The sequence below is a fragment of the Tachypleus tridentatus genome, chromosome 7 (assembly GCF_004210375.1).
Source record: "Tachypleus tridentatus isolate NWPU-2018 chromosome 7, ASM421037v1, whole genome shotgun sequence".
Classification (NCBI taxonomy): domain Eukaryota; kingdom Metazoa; phylum Arthropoda; class Merostomata; order Xiphosura; family Limulidae; genus Tachypleus; species Tachypleus tridentatus.
This window is the reverse complement of record NC_134831.1, coordinates 50,256,330-50,275,288: the sequence shown is the minus strand read 5'-3', so window position 1 is coordinate 50,275,288 and position 18,959 is coordinate 50,256,330. Positions and strand designations below refer to the sequence as shown.

The following is an 18,959-nucleotide window of genomic DNA, read 5'->3' as shown; positions in this document are numbered from 1 at the left end:
CCAAAGAGCTAAGATTTTGTAATATGTACCAAACATCCTTGAACATAGTGTAAAGTATATAACAAATGTTGTTAAATTTATTGTTTTGGAAGTGAAATGACATTTAGATACACACAGGTAAAGAGAAAGATCAGAAAATTGTACAGTTTTTATCCCATTTCCATGTTTGTCATTAAAATCATTAAACCTGATATGTTTTAATTCATTTTTTTCTGTACTAGGTGAAGCCACTGGGAGTGATCTGGGGAAAATTTGAGCAGTACAGCAGCAAAAACACTATCATGTTTGATGATATACGCAGGAATTTTTTGATGAACCCTCACAATGGATTAAAGGTTCTTACTTTATTGTAAAGACCATTGACATCAAATAATAACATCAGCTTATGTTTTTATGAAATGTAATGTCTAATTCAATAAGTGAGTGAATCATACAATCTTACTATTTAATACATTTCAAAGCATTCTGTAGCTCAAAAAGAAAGGAGCATGTTTTTTTTTATTATCACAAAATATGTTGATATCTTTGTTGAGTTATCTGACAATACTTGTTTGGTTAAATACATTTAACCCTTTTGTGATGGGTCATGGGTCAAAGACCACATCCATGCATTTTATGAATTAGTGTCATTAAGTTGGGAATTAAATTGTAGATTATAATTCAAACTTTAATATCATATATGAATTAATTGTTAACTTAAATATTAAAAGAAACCACTTAAATATACATTTTAGTGAGTTGCATGGTATGTTGAATGCACACTATTTAAAATTAGATGTTTACAATGTCAAAATACTAGTCTAGTTTCATACAAATTAAGAACTCAAACTACCAGTATTAACAAGCTATTTTATTGAGATATAGTTTATGTTCTGAATCAAAAACAGTGGCTACATTCCCCTTCTTCCACTTTTAGAAATGGTCTTTTATAAACATTTATTACAATATATGATGTGAATAGCCAGTTGACAGCTCAGAATGTCCTAGTGATTTTCTCAGTCATTTTAATCTGTAAAAAGGCTACCATATTCTTTCGAACTAAGATTTCAAGGAGGTAGGTTGTGTCTTTAGTCTGCTTGAAGTTTCTTATTTTTTAAGACCTAAATTAAACTTAGTTAATAAATTATAGTGGGATTCTATAGTATCAGTTAAGTTATTTATGATTTTTTGGTTATTCAACTGCATATCTAAAGCTTAAAAAATTTTGTTTGATATCCTCCATGTGTGAAATTTTAAAGGGTTTAGCAACCTATGTCCAGTAGCAAACAAGTTCAAAGCTTTTAGCTAGAAGAAATAACTGTGTGCTGTATTTCTTTATTTATTGTTCTATATTTTAAGAAACATAAGTTTCATAACTTGTTTCAGACTAGTAACCAAATATTTTCACAAACACATTTTTAGTAAAAATATTTCATTTGAAATATCTGATTTTTTGTATACAAAACACTTATAATCTCTACTAAAAATCTGCCAAATTTTGTAAAGTTCCTCATACAATATCAAAAGTTAGTATAAACAGAAGGGTTAACTATTAATATAAGTTATAATTAACAATCATATTGCTTTATCCATATGTAGTATTACTGTAACTAAACAAATGTTTTACTTACATATGGTTAAAAGTGCTAGTGAAAAATTCTGAAATATTTTAATAATTTGAAATAAATAATATGGATAAAAGAAGGTGGCTAACTATTAATATCAATTAGAATTAACAATTGTATTTCTTTATCCATATATAGTAGCACTGTAACTGAGCAAAAGTTTTACCAATGGTTAAAAGTTTAAGTGAAAAAATTCTGAAATATTTTTATAATTTGAAATAAAAAATTTATGGCTTGGTGCCATTGCATAGCCTTGCACTTAAACATTTTTAAAAATTCAACATTTTGGTATACAAGTTTGTTTTTTTTCTGCAGTAAGAATCATACTTTTGGATAAGAAGCAAAATAAAAACATGTTTACACCTTTTATGAAAGTGTCCATAAAATGTTTTGGTTAGAATACAGAAAATACCAACTTTAGTTTTTGCTTTTCCAGATTAAACCATTTCGAGAAGCTCACCTCAATAGAGGAAAAGACAACGAACTTCTGAAACTGTCCAAATACTTGAAGCATCTAGCAGCTGTTGAGGACATCAGCCAAGTGAAACACAAGTACTGGGAAAGGTTAGTTTCAGTCATCCTCTAATATACCATTTAGTTTCTCTGATTTAATTTTTTATTTCATAGAATTGAATTATCCAATAATCATGTGTTTAAACTCCAAGAATTTAAAATTAAATTTATCTAGATTATTGCATTTAGTGTATAACTCATACTTTTTAGATGTAACTAAATATTTTAAAGAGTATAAAAGTTGTATTATTTCATGTTTTAAAGTGTAAATAATTTTAACTGATATAAATATTACACAGTGTTTCTGACATTGTTAGATCCAGTTTTCTGTACTACACATCTGCTCGTTATTGCCTCTTGCTAAAATCTTAAACAATTAGAATGGACAGCAACATAACATTTTCATATGGCATATTAAAGTACATTTGACTTAATAGGGGATGTTAGGTTAGCACATCATTTTACTTGTGTTAGCAGTTTTATTTTTGTGAATAATTACTACATTGTTACAATTTTAACATCGAGTACTAGTGGAATTGAGATTGTTGATTTTGGACTTTAGTTTATATATATATATGCCATATTTCCTTCATTTGGAGTCTCTGTTCATCAGAGGTCTTAGCCAAGATCATAAATGATTTAGAATGAACAGGAACACCACATTAACCTACAGAAGAATTTATAAGTATATTGGACTTGACTGGTGACCTTAGATTAAAATGTTCTTTGACATGTGTTAAGAAATATATTTTCACAAAACCAATGTAACCCTGCTGAAAGCAGGCACAAGTAAAATTGTAAACAATAAAAGAAGATTTTAAAGGTAGAAATTAGTCATAAAATAAAAAAGAAATAAGGCAAGAATTAAGTTTAAAAATGTACATCGGCTGTATCTGCAGTTATATTCTATGGATAACATTTTTAGATGATTCTTTGTAATCAATGAATATTTTCCCATACAAAGTAAACTTATAACCAAAGATATTTAGGTACATCTTAAATACAGGATGTAGCTGCACTTCAATTATTTAAATAACAACAAAGTATTCTGTCAGTGAATTAATTTGAAAGATTATTTTTACATATTAATTCGTTGATATTTGAAAATTCTTTTTATGAATCATCATATGTGCTAAATATGTCAGAAGCATGGTGATAAAGTATCTTAATTAAAATATCTTTTCATATAGTAGGAATGAAGTAAACAAAATTAGAATAATATCCTGCAAAAGTTTCCTTATGATGAATTTCACATTTAAAATATCCATTTTTATTTATCTGTGTCTGGTAATGGAAGTTTATGATCATCCTGATTTCCAAAATGGTATCTCAATTCTGCATGAAAAGAACTTCTTTCTCCTTAAGTTCTTGCATTCTGCCAAAGTCTTTTGCATCCACTGACCATATGAAAACTCACCTAATCTCACATGAAAACATGAACTTGCACCACATCATCATGCAGCAGAACCTTCCACAAATGTGACTATGGCATACCTCCATGCACAATTACTCCACACATTTCCATCCATGGATCTTCATTATTTTTCTCATCATTGTGGCACAATAATGTGTTTTTGAGTTTGCCAAGGTTTGCAATTTCTTTAAACTTTAAATTGATTGAGTTTTATAAACCCAACATGAATTTATAATTTAATGTGAATATTTCTAAAGCTGATGTGAATGTGAAGAATCTCTTAAAAAAGACAATTTGATGTCATTCCTGCTGGACATTTGTTTTTTCATGTGGAAGATGTGATGGCTCTCTTCTGTTATTTGGTGGGGTCCATTATTCATCCAGTACCTTTTGCCCACTTACCTTCCCCAATTTTGTACCTGAAACTGATTAGGACAAATATGATCACCAATTTCCACCAGTTTATGAAGTTATTGTAAATAATGTTGAACCATGTACCATTTTCTACATGATCAAGTGCCAAATAAACTTACCCATAACCTCAATGTTAATGCATAGTCATCATGTATTGCATCTATTATTCACTTTTTGCACTTGAGGTACTTTCTCCTTTGAGGACCATGACTCCTCTGGAACCTTTCCTTCCACTTGGCTGTGCATTTTGCATCCCTCACAGTGGATGTTGTGCAACCAGTGAAACCTTTTTGGTTTCCACCAACTTCACAAATCCTCCTCCCTCTTTCTCAGTGTTCCCTTACCTCATCCTGGTCTGTACCTTCAATTATTTATTTATAATTATATCTCAGGATAGAATGCATCTCTGAATAATGGTTTGGACTCTTGGTTGCTGGAGAAGCATTTTCTGCTTACTTATACCTTCAGTTTGCTTGTTGTTCATCAGGGATTCCACAGTTCTTTGCCTTCCGTATGAAACAATTTTGATCCATTTAATCAGTTCCACTGACTTGTTTCATGTCAATTACTAAGAGGACATAAATTCCAGGTCCTGCTGCTTTCTAACTCTGGACCTCCTCCATTATACCCATTCCATTCAGATGAGTGTCATGACTGGCTATTTTCCATTTACACTGAACATTTTTACAGGCTGTCCTTCTTGATGAGACCACATCCTGCATGTAGAATATCATCTCACATGGCTTCTGTTGATCTACTTTCAACTTGCTACCTCCTAAATAATTGCCTTTACCACACTCCTTAAAGCTTGTCTGTCTCTCTATGGTCTATTGTACCTCAGCCCTGCTCATGCTCTCTTTCAGGTCTGGTGTCATCTGTTTTTATAAGTCTGTATTCCCCTCTGCTTCCTCTCTTGGATACTCAATCTCCTGCAAGACATTCCTGCATCCTGCAGGATTTTATTGATGGCCTCTCACTGATTATCCCTACCTTGGTGAGGTCTTCCTCTAGAGTGGAAGGAGAGAGAACCCAGGTATAAGGGAGGCCTGCATAATGAAAATGACAGTGATTGAAACCATAAAACAAGGAGAGCATGACAAGCATAGATAAGTGACAAAATAAGAAGTCTATATCTTTTTGGAGGTGGATGGAGATGAGCTCTGTAGTGTTGCTTCTCATCAAATTCATCACCTCCCACATTCTCTAGCTAATGTTTTTCACTGATCTTTTATGCTTTTCTCTGGGCTGGTATGTGGACTAACACTCACCTCTTTATCACCAACTACCTTCTCCATAGAGATTTAAATTTTTGCCAATGGTCATTCTCCAATCTGTCCTCTCTTTATCTCTGTCCACACCTTGTAATCATTCTAAGATCTCACTAGATGGCTAGTGTTGCATCTTAGAGTATATTTAACCAAAATATGTATTGAGTTAGAAAAACAGAAAGTACTTGCACCATCTGCCATGGCTTTGTAAGGCCCACTGTGAAATAAGGTGTTCCACAAGACTACTTGAGATTACCTCATGTTGTTTCTATATCTATCTGTATTACATATTCAGTCTAGAATATACCTATTCCATGGACTGTTTTGTAAAAAGCCAACACCAGAGTAATGCTTATGCCCACTTCTCCAGGAGTTGCTTGTTGGCTTTTAAATATGGTGTTTTGTGGTGACCTGTCACACTCTCTCCAGTAGAAAACCTTTCAAAACAGAAAGACTAAAGAAGATATGGACACATTTTTCTGGTTTCCCCCTTGTTGAGTGGAGCATGGGAAACCCTTACCATTTATCAGCTCTGGGCTGGGATGACACTGAAGTGTAATGCAGGTCTTGGTCATCTCCACATATCTAACAGTGATATATCACAATCATCAAGTGGACCAATGGTACCTCTATTATCAATCCCTTCCATTTTGTACAGACAAAGAAATACACCCCACTCCCACAGTTGGTACATGACCCATGAAGATTGATTGTGAAATGGTAGTGTATATAACACAATGCCCTCCTCCCACAGCTGACCTGGGGCCCATAGAGAATAGCTGTAATATCCAGATGAACATTTTTTATGCACTAGTGATTTATAATTCATGTACCTCACTCCCACAGGAGGGAAAGGGCCTATAGTGACTGATGGTTGATTATAGGTTTATATAAGTATAAATAAAGACATGATTCCATACAGTGTTCTCATGTTGCATCTGAAGTGAAACTCAGAGATTGATGGTAGAGGAGGCGAGCATGGATGTTTATCACAAGTACCCTTCTCCCACAGCTGGCTGTGTCCTTTCAAATCCATTTGTAGAGGAGGTGAGCATGCAAGGTATGGTCTGAATGACCCCTCCCCCCAACCTCACTATACATATTGGTTGAATGATAGCTTGTGCATGAGTGTTTGGATGGGTATGTACCAATTCCATACATTTTTGCAACACTCTTGCCTACATGGTAAAGAAGGAAAACTCTGGACCAAACAAGATGTGATCTTCTACAGTAGTGCCCCTATTGAGCCCCAGCCATTGAGTGTGTAGTACCTCATGAGTTTCCTTCAGCTACTTTCTGAAGAAAGCTGATGTTGATAATCTTTGCACCAGTCCCTTCACATTCTCAATGTGGTATTCTTGCTATTTGTGTGTAAAAGTGAGTTTTAATTTCAGAAGTTAATATTTTACTTAACTGAATCTGTATTCTAATAGATATTCACTGCTGAACATGTTCCCACCATCCTCCAAACTTTTCTGGTCCAAATTTATTCATTGCCTCATCAAAGAATGAAGATTCAGGAACATGGATACAAAAGGGGTCATGTAGGTGTGTCACACTGCTGTTGGTAGAAGGCTCTGTTGCTATATGGTATCATTCAATAGTGCAAATTCATGTTTTTATGAGAAATTACATAGGTATTATCACAAGTCTGGTGGCTTACAATTCTCTTTGGCAGAACGTGAAATCAGAATAAGGAAAATGTGAACACTCAACAATAAATTTCACACTGCTGTGTTTACTATTTAAGTATTGTAAAATTTAGGGGACGTGATTACTATTATTAACCTGTTGACTGCCAAGTATTTCAGCTGCTACAATACAACTCTAATGCTTCTTCATTTTGTAACTTTTTTGTGACACCATTTTGGATGAAAAGTGAAACAATTTGTAAGTAGGTCAAATGTATGTATGGTTCTGACATCTAGCGTTGAAGTTAGGTATTATTGAGAACAAATTAACTTATCCATGGCACTGTGTTACTGATTGGCTTGGACAAGTTATCTTGTCTACAGCATTGAACAGGTTACAAATGGAGAAGATACAATAAACATACCTATAATAGTAAAAAGATTTAACTTTTTGGGAGCAGTTGTTCACCCATTGATTTTCATGGAAGCACAAAAACAAGTTGACAAGATACTGAGCTAAGCTTGAATCCATGACAGCACCATCAGTTTGATCATACAAGTTCCCATTAAAAGTGTAATTGAGCTATGGAATGCTTGGAATTGTAGTAGAACATTAGATTTTATAATTCACTAATTTACAGGGTTAGACATTACATTTTACAAAAACACAAGGTCATATTATTACTCAATGGTCTTTATAGTAAAGTAAGAAAGCACTTTTAATCCATTGTGAGAATTCATAAAAAAATGCCTGCATGTATCATCAAACATGATAGTGATTTTACTGTTTCACTGCTTAAATTATCACCAGATCAATCGTGGTGGCTTTACCTAAAAGAAATGAATCAAAACATACAAGGTTTAATTATTTTAATGATGCACTTAGAAATGGTATAAAAATTGTACAATTTTTTGATATTTGTCATTATATTTATCATAATTTCATTTCTAAAATAATTAATTTAACATTTGTTATATATCTTACTCTATGTTCTTAACACATGTTACAAAAAACTTAACTCTTTGATGTCTAACATAAATATTAATTTTTTTCTAGTATACTAAACATACTTTGTCCAAAAGCCCCCCTTCCCAAAAAAACAAACAAAAACAACCGAACAACAATACAAATCTTGTTTTAGGCTGTATAGTCTCTCTTAACGGTATACAAGTGTACAAAGAATCGTTAAAATTTTCACAATGAATGTGCACAACATTGAAATATAATCATTTAAATGTTTTCTTATGATAGATAAATTTCACATTTAAATTTCCTACTGTTATTGTTGATTAGACTGACCAACAATGAAAGTTTATGATTATTCTTAATTTCTACACTAAACTTTATATCCCTGTATGTGTGTGTTGTTCAAGTATTGTAAATATTCCAAATCCTGACAAGAATATTTTATAAATGGTGATTATATCATCAAAATATCTATAATAGTAAAGACACTTAAACTATTGTGATTAGTTGTACAGCTATTGATTTGTATGGGATCACAATACAAGTTTACAATAGATGAAGCTAATTTTGAACCCATGGCAACATCATCAGTCTGAAAATACAACTTACCATTCAAAATGAAATCAGACTTTTTAAGTGCAAAATTAATTAATTTCTGATAAACAGTTTTCAAAATGCTTACTTCATTGAAATTATCATTGTAAATAAAATCATTAGTCAACTGTATAGTGTATTTTATGGTATATTAGTGTGTAATGATTTGATGTCACAATGAATGTTGCTATGAAATTTTAGTTGTTAATTTCATGATGGTAACTCAAAACAGTTTTTAAAGATTTATTTACATGTGGTGAACTTCATTAAGAATTTTAACAAAAATCTGGCTAAAGTACATTCATAAGTTTCAATAGAAAATCTAGTTAAAATGACTTACACCATGCTAATGAAGTATTTAGCATTATGGTGGTTTACAATGAAAAATTTTTAAATATCAAAGAATTCTTGTGTAAAAATGGTCTTCTATGTTAATTCATTGACAGAATACTATGTTGTTACTTAAATAATTGACAGTTTGTTTGTTTTTTTAATTTGAGGACTAAATTCCATCTTTACAATCTTCTTTTGATGTTTATAAATTTACTTGTCCCTATTATTAGCATGGTTATTTTGGTTCTACCAAGAAAAAAACTTAACACAAAAATTCATGCTAACCAGAGATCACCAACCCAGTCCAGTATATTTATACACACTTTGGATGTGATGTTCCTTTTCATTCTAATTTGTTTAAGATCTTTGCTAGTTCCAATGATGAACTAAGGTCCGAAATCAACATTCTTAGTTCTTGTAGCATTCTTTTATTGAACCCAATGTATCCTTGCTTACAGCAGGGCCAAGGAAATTTATAAATTACATTTGACAACTTTAAAACACTCCTCGAATCTAAAAACCATTGTAGTTGACAATTAGGTTCAAACACACACATCTGTTTTATATATGGATACACCCTTTGAATAACATTTTTTAACTAATTTTTTAATAATTAGAGAATGTTTTCCAGGTATAGTATGCTTATGACAAGAAGGTATATAGGAACTTCATATATGCATTACTTACTAAAACTTTGCTTCTTGAAATAATTACAAAGTATTTAATCTGCAGCATAAATTGGAAAATCATTTTTACTTGTGAGTTGTTTGATTTTATTAAATTTTTATACGAAACCTCATATGTACTAGATATTTAATATGCATGATGGAATAAAACTTGCAAATTTAAAGAACAAACCACTGAATGTTTTTATTGTGCATTTTACATGGAAGTTACTGTTATTATCCCTAATTAAACTGTCATGAAACAAAACTATGATCTTGCTGATGTTTCTCAGTGAACTTTATTTAGTTTTTCTACTATTCAAATATTAAAGAAATTGGGGATCTTGATCAGAGTTCCTAAAGGTGATAAATATCTTATCCACATACCCATGATAGTAATGTGGTTCAAACTGTTGCGAACAATTTTCCAGTCATTGTTCTTCATAATGAAAAAATAAACTGGTCAAAGAGAATATCAATTTAGAACCCTTAGCAACTGTTGATCTGATCATAAAGTTTGCTAGTTGGCAAAAATGAGATTCATTAATTTCAGAAAAACTGATGAAGTAATAGTCATGTTGAAATTATTATTGTAAATCATCTTAGCAATTAAATCTACAGTTTAATCTCAAGGTATATCACTATATAATAATCCAGTATTAAAACTGGCAATATAAACATTACTGTTGAACTTCAACTCTTGTATTTCATTATAGAATTTTAAAATGATCTTTCAGTGTGTATTTATCACTAGAGGACCTTTTCAGCTAAAGTGTGGTTGTAAGCTCTGATGTTAGAAACTATAGATTGCAAAGGGGTCATGCAACAGAGAAAAATGGCTGAAAAGTTTGCATGGAAAGTTCCAGGTTTAGTTTTTGTTTTTCTCACAATGAAGTTTAAGTCCATGTCTTTCATCTTCATTGATCACCCATGATAAAATTGACACATACTTGATTTCCAAACTCTTATAATAAGCCAATTTGCCAAAACACTACATGCTTCTCCATATTATATTTAACTTGATATGCATAATGCAGGTGTAATCCAATCAGTGTGTTCATTCTGATTTCCCTGCCAATAATATTTTAACACCAATTAGACATCTGCTGTTCTTGAAAGTTTGTGTTAAAAAAAATGATTGTGTATTGTATAGATTGTATTAATTATTATCAGGAAATTATGGAGGGGAATGAATGATGATTAGAAAATATGTCTTTTGTTGTTGTTTCTTTTGGCAAATGCATTGCTGTGTTTCTGATTGAACTGTTTGACACAGGAGGTAATCTTTAAGTTTCCATTGTATCTAGGTATCATTAAGTGTTACCATTTTAAATCGCCTTGTAGGGTTTCAGTTAACCTAAACTCTTGGATCCTTTATGCATGAGAATTTGTTGTAGCACACAAGATTTGCTTCCCCATGTACTAAGTACACACTGCAATTGCCCCATACATGAGATAAGCATAAGTACTTTGCTTCACACTTTGTACCATGACAAACTAAACAGTTTGCACACAGCTATACACTATCAGTTTCTAACAGGGTTTTACTAATGACAAAACATTGCACAAAAATAAAGCCACATGAAAGTACCTTATAATTAACCCTTTCACCTAAAGTAGGTTAAAGTGCACTTATCACAACGTTTCAGAGTTAATTCAAAATTTAATTATGCTACCTTGTTTTCAGTATATATGAATAAACTTAGCATTATAACATGGATAGTAAATAAAAGTTTATAATCATTTAAATTTTAAGTTAGAAATATTTTTTCAAAAAATTCGTAATTTCCACTAATATGAGAACTGTGATATTTATCATCTATGTTTTCCCTCTTTTCTAATTTTTACTACCCTTCCAAGAAGTGTGAAATTTAATATAAATTACTTATTATAATGTTTTCATCACTCAAGCAAAGCATAATTTGCATAGCCTTCAATTTTACTTAGTTACAGAACAATAAAATAGAAAAGTGGACTCCTCATGCCATGCCCACCTGTTGCATCTTTTCTTTCAAAACTTGCTAATATTTTTCCTCTAACATTTAAGACTGTATTATTTAAAACCATTAGAAATACAAAATTTGTATGTACCAAATTATGTATTATATTACGTTATCTGTTTTTCTTCCAGTTGAAACTTTATTCCCACATGAAACACATTAATGAGCTTAGTTGAATTGTTAATGGCTTTTGTCATACAGTTGAAAAGCCTGAAAAATTCTGATAATTATGGGGCATTGTTTCATTTTTTGCATATTATTATTCTGTGCTCTTTGGTGCATTATTTAATGTAGTAGTACAATTAGTATAAAAAAGTTTCATCGACAGTCAAGGGTAATAGAAAAGGACCATGGTTAGTACTTTATTTCTTGTTTTTCATGCATATTTATATATTTATTATAATAAAAGTAAGTAAAATATATAAATTGAAAGTGTTTAGGTTAGGTAAAGTAAAATATATAATAATTTTTATGAGGTATGCTAAGGATTGATCCATGCATTATTTAATTTGATACCATAATGCAAGCATCTATATATGTCACATGATTTGCAATTTATATTGTACAAATAATAGTTAGACATAGTTCAAAGAACAATAAAATAATGAAATTTACTTATAAATATATGCATACTGCTACAAGCTTTAAGCTTGTGGTTTTGTATTACAATTTTCAAACATTTCAGAAAGAAAATAGAGAAAATGTATGATTATTTCCTAATTTTTATGGTGTTTATGAAGTCAGTCAAATCAATCAACCTCGTATAGAGTTGGGGTAAAGAAAATAATAGATAATATATAAAATTTTTCTGCTGTAAAATTTGATATTTATTTAGGAGGTTTTGGGAATTATGCAAATGATATTTGAAGATTTCAGATGAGGAAAAGCATTTTGAATTTTATTATTAGAATTGCTCTGCACTTGTAAATGAATAAAATATGCAGTGTAAATTGTAAATATTGTTTTTAACTGAATGTTACACTCTTTTTCCACTTGCAGAAGGTAAACATAAAGTATACATCATAAGTAAAGATTTTCATTAACACTGAAGTCGTTTTTTTCTTTCTGAGTTTATTAGATGCTACCTGTGGGACCCTTAAATCTCACTGGGACTCTTGAAAAATAAAAGTTGAGAGTTCAGAACTCATTACTGTTGGTCCCTAGTGAGAAGCTTGCCTGAACTCATTAATTTAATGTATGTGATTGCATTTTAAGCTTGCAGTCAAATCAAACTTGTATATTGTTGCTGATGATGGTATTCATCATTTTCTTAGAACATCTTTAGTGGATTGGTTGAGTGTTGAAAGCTTGGAAGAATCTGAGTCAAATTCTGGTTGCAAATGAAAGGCTAATGAAAATTAAAGAATGAAAAAGTTTCACAGAGCTTTGAGTCATTAAAGACTTCATTTGGTATGTTCAAGATACATAAGGATTGTGACATTGCACAGTTTGACAAAGTGAAGGAAGAAACTGTGTGTGCAAGTGAACACAAAAGTTCTGCTGAGACTACAAAATTGTCTGACATTTAAAATGTATGTTAAAAAAGGGAAATGTAGTGAATTTATAAAATGCTTTTGTATTATTTTGAATGAAGACTATTTATTGACTAAAATTGCAAAACAAATATAGTGATTTTCTTAAAATGTTTTAAATTATAAATTACATTTTAAAACGTATATTCATAATTATTTAATGCATTAAACTGCTGTGCATGTGTATGCACATGAACATATATTATGAAGATAATTAATCCCTAAATAAACAACACTTATTTTATTAAAAGGTATTAACAGTGTGGGTGCATTTGATACAGTACATGTGAACAGTATAGACTGTGAAAAAACTCCTGGGTGACTGTGTGGGTTATGATGTTTTATATAAAGAATTTAAGAACATCAAACAATTCTTATGTGAAAATCATTTTTATGTTTGTGTAAAAGATTGAATACTTTGTAATTATTTGAATAAGCAAATTTTTGTAAACTATTTATATTTAAAGTTCCTTATTATCATGTTGTCATCAGTAAGCATTCTATGAAAGATGATACAGAAATGCTAATGTCTGATAATTATGAGGTGGCTGGTTATTAAATTCTACATTTTCTTCAATTTTTACTAATGAAGTTAAGCAACATCCTGAACAACTGACAAATGGAAACAGGTTAAACAGACTGATCACACTATTTTGAGCTGGTAAGAAAAATTAGTAAGTTGAAAGAATGATATCTTCCTGGGCCAGGTAATATTTACCTAAGGGTTTTGAAAAAGGTAGAGGGCTGGATATGTAGGTCACTTGCTAATATTTTATCTAAATCCTTGAATAGTGTACAGGTGTCAGAAGATTGGAAGTTAGCTAATATTATTCCTCTAGAAGTGATAAAAATTTTCCCAATAAATCTGGCCTTTTCAAAGTACAAGTGTCTCAGTACTAGCATACTATTATTCTTTGAAATACAATTACCTTTCAGTTACCACATATTATGTGTGTGTATATGTGTGTATTATTATTATTTAAAATATGTTCTCAAATTTCAGTTATTTTACCTAAAACATCAAAGAATAAGTAAAAATATATATAAAACAATGATCTGTACTACTTACGATGTTAAAGTTTCTTTGTACTCATATGTTGTATTTGGTAAGCCTTGTTGAATTTCACATGAATTTTTGTAAGTTTTATATATTTGTTGTGAAATAACAAAAAAATATAAATTGCTATACTGATACCACAAAATGTGTAGGTCACATTTGGAGTACTGTTTAGTCTTGTGCTACTTACTGTAGAATGGACATTCAGTTGTTGGAAAGGATTTAGAGAACTACTACTAGGATTAATACCTGGGATGGAAATGTTGTCATATGAGGATAGGTTTGAGTCTGAATATATTTCTTCTCTTAAAAATAGAAAGTTAAAAGGGATATGATTAAGGTGTTTAAGATTAAGGCAATTGATTATGTTAATGTATCATCGGCTGTTAATGAAATAATAACTGGGTGATTTTAATTTCATGCGTATAGATTGGGAAGTTCTAGAGGCAAATCACGAGGATACTTTTTTTTTTAAATGTTCAGGATGGCTTTCTTCGCTACTTAATGCTTACTAGAAACAATGCTATTTTAGATTATTGTTAACTACAAGAAATGACCAATAGGGTAGAAATTGGGGAATATCTGGGTGCAAGTGATCATTGCTCTATTAGGTTCAATGTTTTCCTGCATGTGGAGATAAGAATAATTATGATTTAGTTAAGAATTTCAAAAAAGCAAATTTTGAAGGAATGTTACAAGAATTATCTGTTGTGAATTGGGCAGCTGAGTTGTTTGGAGGCATTGATCAGATCTGGGGAACTTTTAAAAAAAAATTTTAAATATTCACAGTAAATATATTTCTTATAGAGAGAAAATTATAGCTGCAAGTAAAAACCAGGTTGGTTCACAAAGACTTTAAAAGATAAAATTAATGAATATCATAAAAATTTAAATTGATTGGTATGACAGGAGATGTAGAAGAATTATAAATATCAAGAAAGTTGGTGAAGCAGATGATTAGGACATCAGAAAGGATGTATGAGTAAAGGGTTGGCTGACAATGTAAAGATTAACAATAAGAATTTCTTCAAATACATTAAAGGTAAACAAAACGTTAGAATGAGGGTAGGACCTTTTGAGGGATGATAAAAGAAGTCTAGTATCTGATGATTATGAGGTGGCTAGGTTATTAACTTTTGGTTTTTACTAATGAAGATATAAGCTGTATTCCCCATCTTGAACAATTACTAAATGGAAACAAGATCAAACAAAATGGTTACATTAATTCTTAGCTGGTTAAGAAAAAATTGGGAAATTTTAAAAACTATGATGCTCCTGGGTTAGATAATATTTCCCCAAAAGTTTTGATAAAGGTTAAAAATTGCATATGTGAGAGACTACTATTTTTTTAGTCCTTAAATAGTAGGCAGGTACCAGAGTATTGGAAGTTAGCTAATGTGACTCCTCTTTTCAAGGGCAGTGAAATAAATTGTCCCAGTAATTATAGACTCATTGGTCTTACATCAGTTGTGGGAGAAGTTCTGGGAAGTCTACTAAAAGATGTTTTCCAAAATAATTTAACATAGTTTAGAATTTCATTGGATAGTTAACATAGTTTCACTAAGGGAAAATCATACCTTACAAATCTTAATATACTTAAGGGAAACTTAATATATGTATATTTGTATGATAAGGGCATGGATAGCTTTGAGTTTTTTTTTAGTATTTAATTTAATGAATAGGGTGGCCTAATTGAACCAAACTTCCTTTGTTATACTTTAATTTCATGTTATGTTGTTATTAAGGATCACCTAAATCTTATTCAACAGATGTATCTAAAGATACATGAGAAGTATGTGCTTAAACTTAATTGTGAAATAAAATTCCTTTTTAGATTTAAGGACTGGATTTCTTTCTTAAAATTCTAGAATGTGGAACATAAATTTATATATCTCTGCTGTTAGCAGGGACTACATTGGGTCCACTAAATGAAAATTTTTACAATGAATAGAAGAACATGCCAACCTCAGATCTGTGGTTTTAAAAATGATAGGTTAAATGCATATTATCATGCATAATAATGCAACTGTAATTCTTAGAAACTTGATAATTTGGTATCATACCCTTAACTGATTTTAAATATGATAGGAAGAATGTAAATACATCTGCTTGAAATAATATTGCTGCTGCGGTCATATTTTTACAGTGAAGTACCACTTTTTACCCTACTCAAAAATCATTAACCAAGTTCTTGAAAGCTCTCTTAGTAAAAACAAAAATGATGTGGGGGATATTTCTTTTTACTTTATAAGTATAATTTTGAATTTTGTATTAAAAATAGTCTATTTAATATATTTTTTCTTGATGTTCTGCAGGTATAAACTAGTGACTAACCAGGATGATGAAACTAGTGGCTAAAGCTGCTTCACTTTGAGATATATATTTTCATGAAGTCGGTGGTATTGTTTTAAATTATCTCCCAGCTTGTATGTATTGTGTTAGCAATAAACCTCTGATTTTTCATCCATTTTGTGAATGGTACTTTTGTACTTTGCTATTAGTTTTTGTCTCGGTACAGTTTCTGTATGCTCAGTAGATAGTTATGTGTGATGACACTGGTTTTTCTCACAGTTTGCATTGTATCGTGTTACAGAGTGTGCTGAAATACTGTGATACATTTTTTATTCCATCAGGGTATTTTCTTTTAAATTATTTTAGATTGAAAGTAAAAAACAGTTTGATACACTTCAACTACATTATCCATAAAAGATTGGTGGAAATATTAGTGTTTGTTTTGTATATTCTATATTTAATAATTAAATGAATATTTAAGTTAACAATTGAAGAGATATGGTAATAAAACTTCAGTACGTTAATTGCTATCAAACATGAAGCACGTCTCCATAGCATTGTGGATTCTGTATCTTAATATTCACACCTCTGGTGGCCATTCTAGGGCATTAGATTTTTTTTAATATATAAAATAGAGGACATCATTTTAACTACTAAATGCTGTTAACTACTACATACAAATCTGAGACCACCTTATAAATTACTAGCATGGGTTATGATTTCTATTAGAGGTAGGTTGTCTTAAGCCATTTATATCACACACACGATAGGATCTTGTTCGGCATTTCATTTTGCCTCGTAGGGATATGAAAATCTTAAGTAGTTCTATTTATAATATATATATTAATCATTATATTGTGCCAAATTGTTACAAAACAACAACCTACAATATTTTTTACACTTAAAGATATTTTTAAGTTCAATACACTAATTATGGTGGATAGTATCTACCAAAAAGATCATGGACTATACTTTCATAACTACTTGTACAACTGGATTCTGTCTCTTCTTGCTCCAGGTTTACCTGTTTTGGTCTTGTCTGTCTTGCAAGTCTTATGCAGTTGCCTTCATGCAAGTCAATCTGCTCAACATGCTATGATTAAGGCTAAACATATCCTCTTTATAAATGCTATGAATTATACTAGCAGTTATAGTATGTATTTTTAGAAGGTTGTGGGTTGAGGTAGGTTGTCTTAAGTCGTTTCTTTCGTGCACACGTGATAGGATCCTGTTCGATATTTCATTTTGCATCATAGGGATATGTAAATCTTGCTGAAAAGATGTAGTCACTTTGTTTGAAGGTTGGAATTAAATACCACAATATATTCCAATAGCCAGTTTGTTTTTAAGAATTCTAATTTTCTATTTCTTTTGAAAACAATTGCCACCTTAATTCTTTTAAATGCATTATTTTCATAAAGCATTATGTTGTCATAAAATCATTCCTTTTCCCATTGATTTCTAATACTTGCTTATTAACACTTTGCTGGTGCATTTGTCATTGGAAATATTGCAATGGATGTTTGTTTTTTTAAACTATTATTCATTGTTAAAATCAGAATGTTATGATGTACTAAAAGTTCACGGTAGTTTTTTATGCATATCATACCCATAAAATTATATGTTTGTCTGTTACCGTCTGTATCTCCTGAATTGTAGAAAAAACCTTACATACATATATTAAAATGCTTACTTTCAAGAGTACATTACAGGAACATTATTAATTTTTTTTATAATTCATATGGATTCTTCAGTCTTAGTGTGTGCTGAATGAAAAATCTGCGAAGAGAAACGTACTAAGAACAAAGTTTTAGTTTGCGAGAGCATTTGAGAGAAAAAAAATGATTGATGATTAACTAAAATAAATATTCTGAAGATAGGAGCATGAACGGAAACAACGCATAAAGAAAAAAACGTTTTAATAACTATATGTGATCTTTAGAAATCACTGTTTTTTACTTTTTGTTAATGTGTATTCGTAAACAAACTACTTTGCGCATCAAAGCAAAAAACAAAGAAACGTTAGAATATAGATGGCAGCACAATCAAATTAAAATCACTGGGGAAAAGTTAGTGAAAATAATATAGAATTAATTTGCGTTTTCTCAACCTCTTATTTCTATGTATATATATCTACTCTTCAATAAAGAAATGCAAAAGGCAAAATATGATACAAATTGTTAACAAGTTTATTCCGGGTAGTTCTGTATGGCATGTGTGAAACTTTGCACGTTCACTGCTAAACATCCAAAGTCCGCAAAGGCGAAGTCCACGCTCACTAGTTGAAGTTTAACGTCAATAACGAGTATGCCCCCCGTGAGCATCAATAACTGCTTGGCATCTCCTGCCCATGGAAGCGATGAGATGACGAATCACATCCTGTGGAATGGCTGTCCACTCAGCGTGCAAAGCTGCTGCTGAGGTAGAGTCTGCGGTTGAGGTTGTCGCGGACGTCGGTCCAACTCGTCCCAAAGATGTTCGATGGGGTTTAAATCTGGTGATCTGGAGGGCCAGGGAAGAACGTTGATGTTGTGGTGTCTCAAGAAGACAGTGGTGAGTCGGGCTGTGTGATGACGCACGTTGTCATGTTGAAAAGCGTCGTTGACGTTCACCATGATGGGTTGCACATGGGGCCTAAGAGTCTCGTCGACGGTTGCGTACGGTCTGATCGTAAA

General features: G+C 31.2%; 1 protein-coding gene and 1 long non-coding RNA gene across 6 annotated transcripts in view; one reads left to right on the top strand and one right to left on the bottom strand.

Annotated features, from left to right (window-relative positions):
• The window catches only part of Ublcp1 (Ubiquitin-like domain-containing C-terminal domain phosphatase 1), a 39,475-nt gene extending 23,016 nt beyond the window's left edge, over nt 1-16,459 (top strand). For 2 of the 5 annotated variants that reach the window (XM_076511595.1, XM_076511594.1), the window contains exons 6-8: nt 222-335; nt 2,041-2,168; nt 12,678-12,822. In XM_076511595.1, the coding sequence (XP_076367710.1) occupies nt 222-335; nt 2,041-2,168; nt 12,678-12,747 (312 nt within the window). In that variant the 3' untranslated portion in view covers nt 12,748-12,822. Of the gene's footprint in view, nt 1-221; nt 336-2,040; nt 2,169-12,677; nt 12,832-16,307 lie in introns of those variants that run through there. The other 3 variants (XM_076511596.1, XM_076511598.1, XM_076511593.1) reach the window with 3 other exon arrangements.
• LOC143255634 (uncharacterized) overlaps nt 7,496-18,959 on the bottom strand; it is a 62,829-nt gene continuing 51,365 nt past the window's right edge. Inside the window, exon 4 of the long non-coding RNA XR_013030766.1 lies at nt 7,496-7,675. This is a non-coding gene — a long non-coding RNA (uncharacterized LOC143255634). The remainder of the gene's footprint in view (nt 7,676-18,959) is intronic.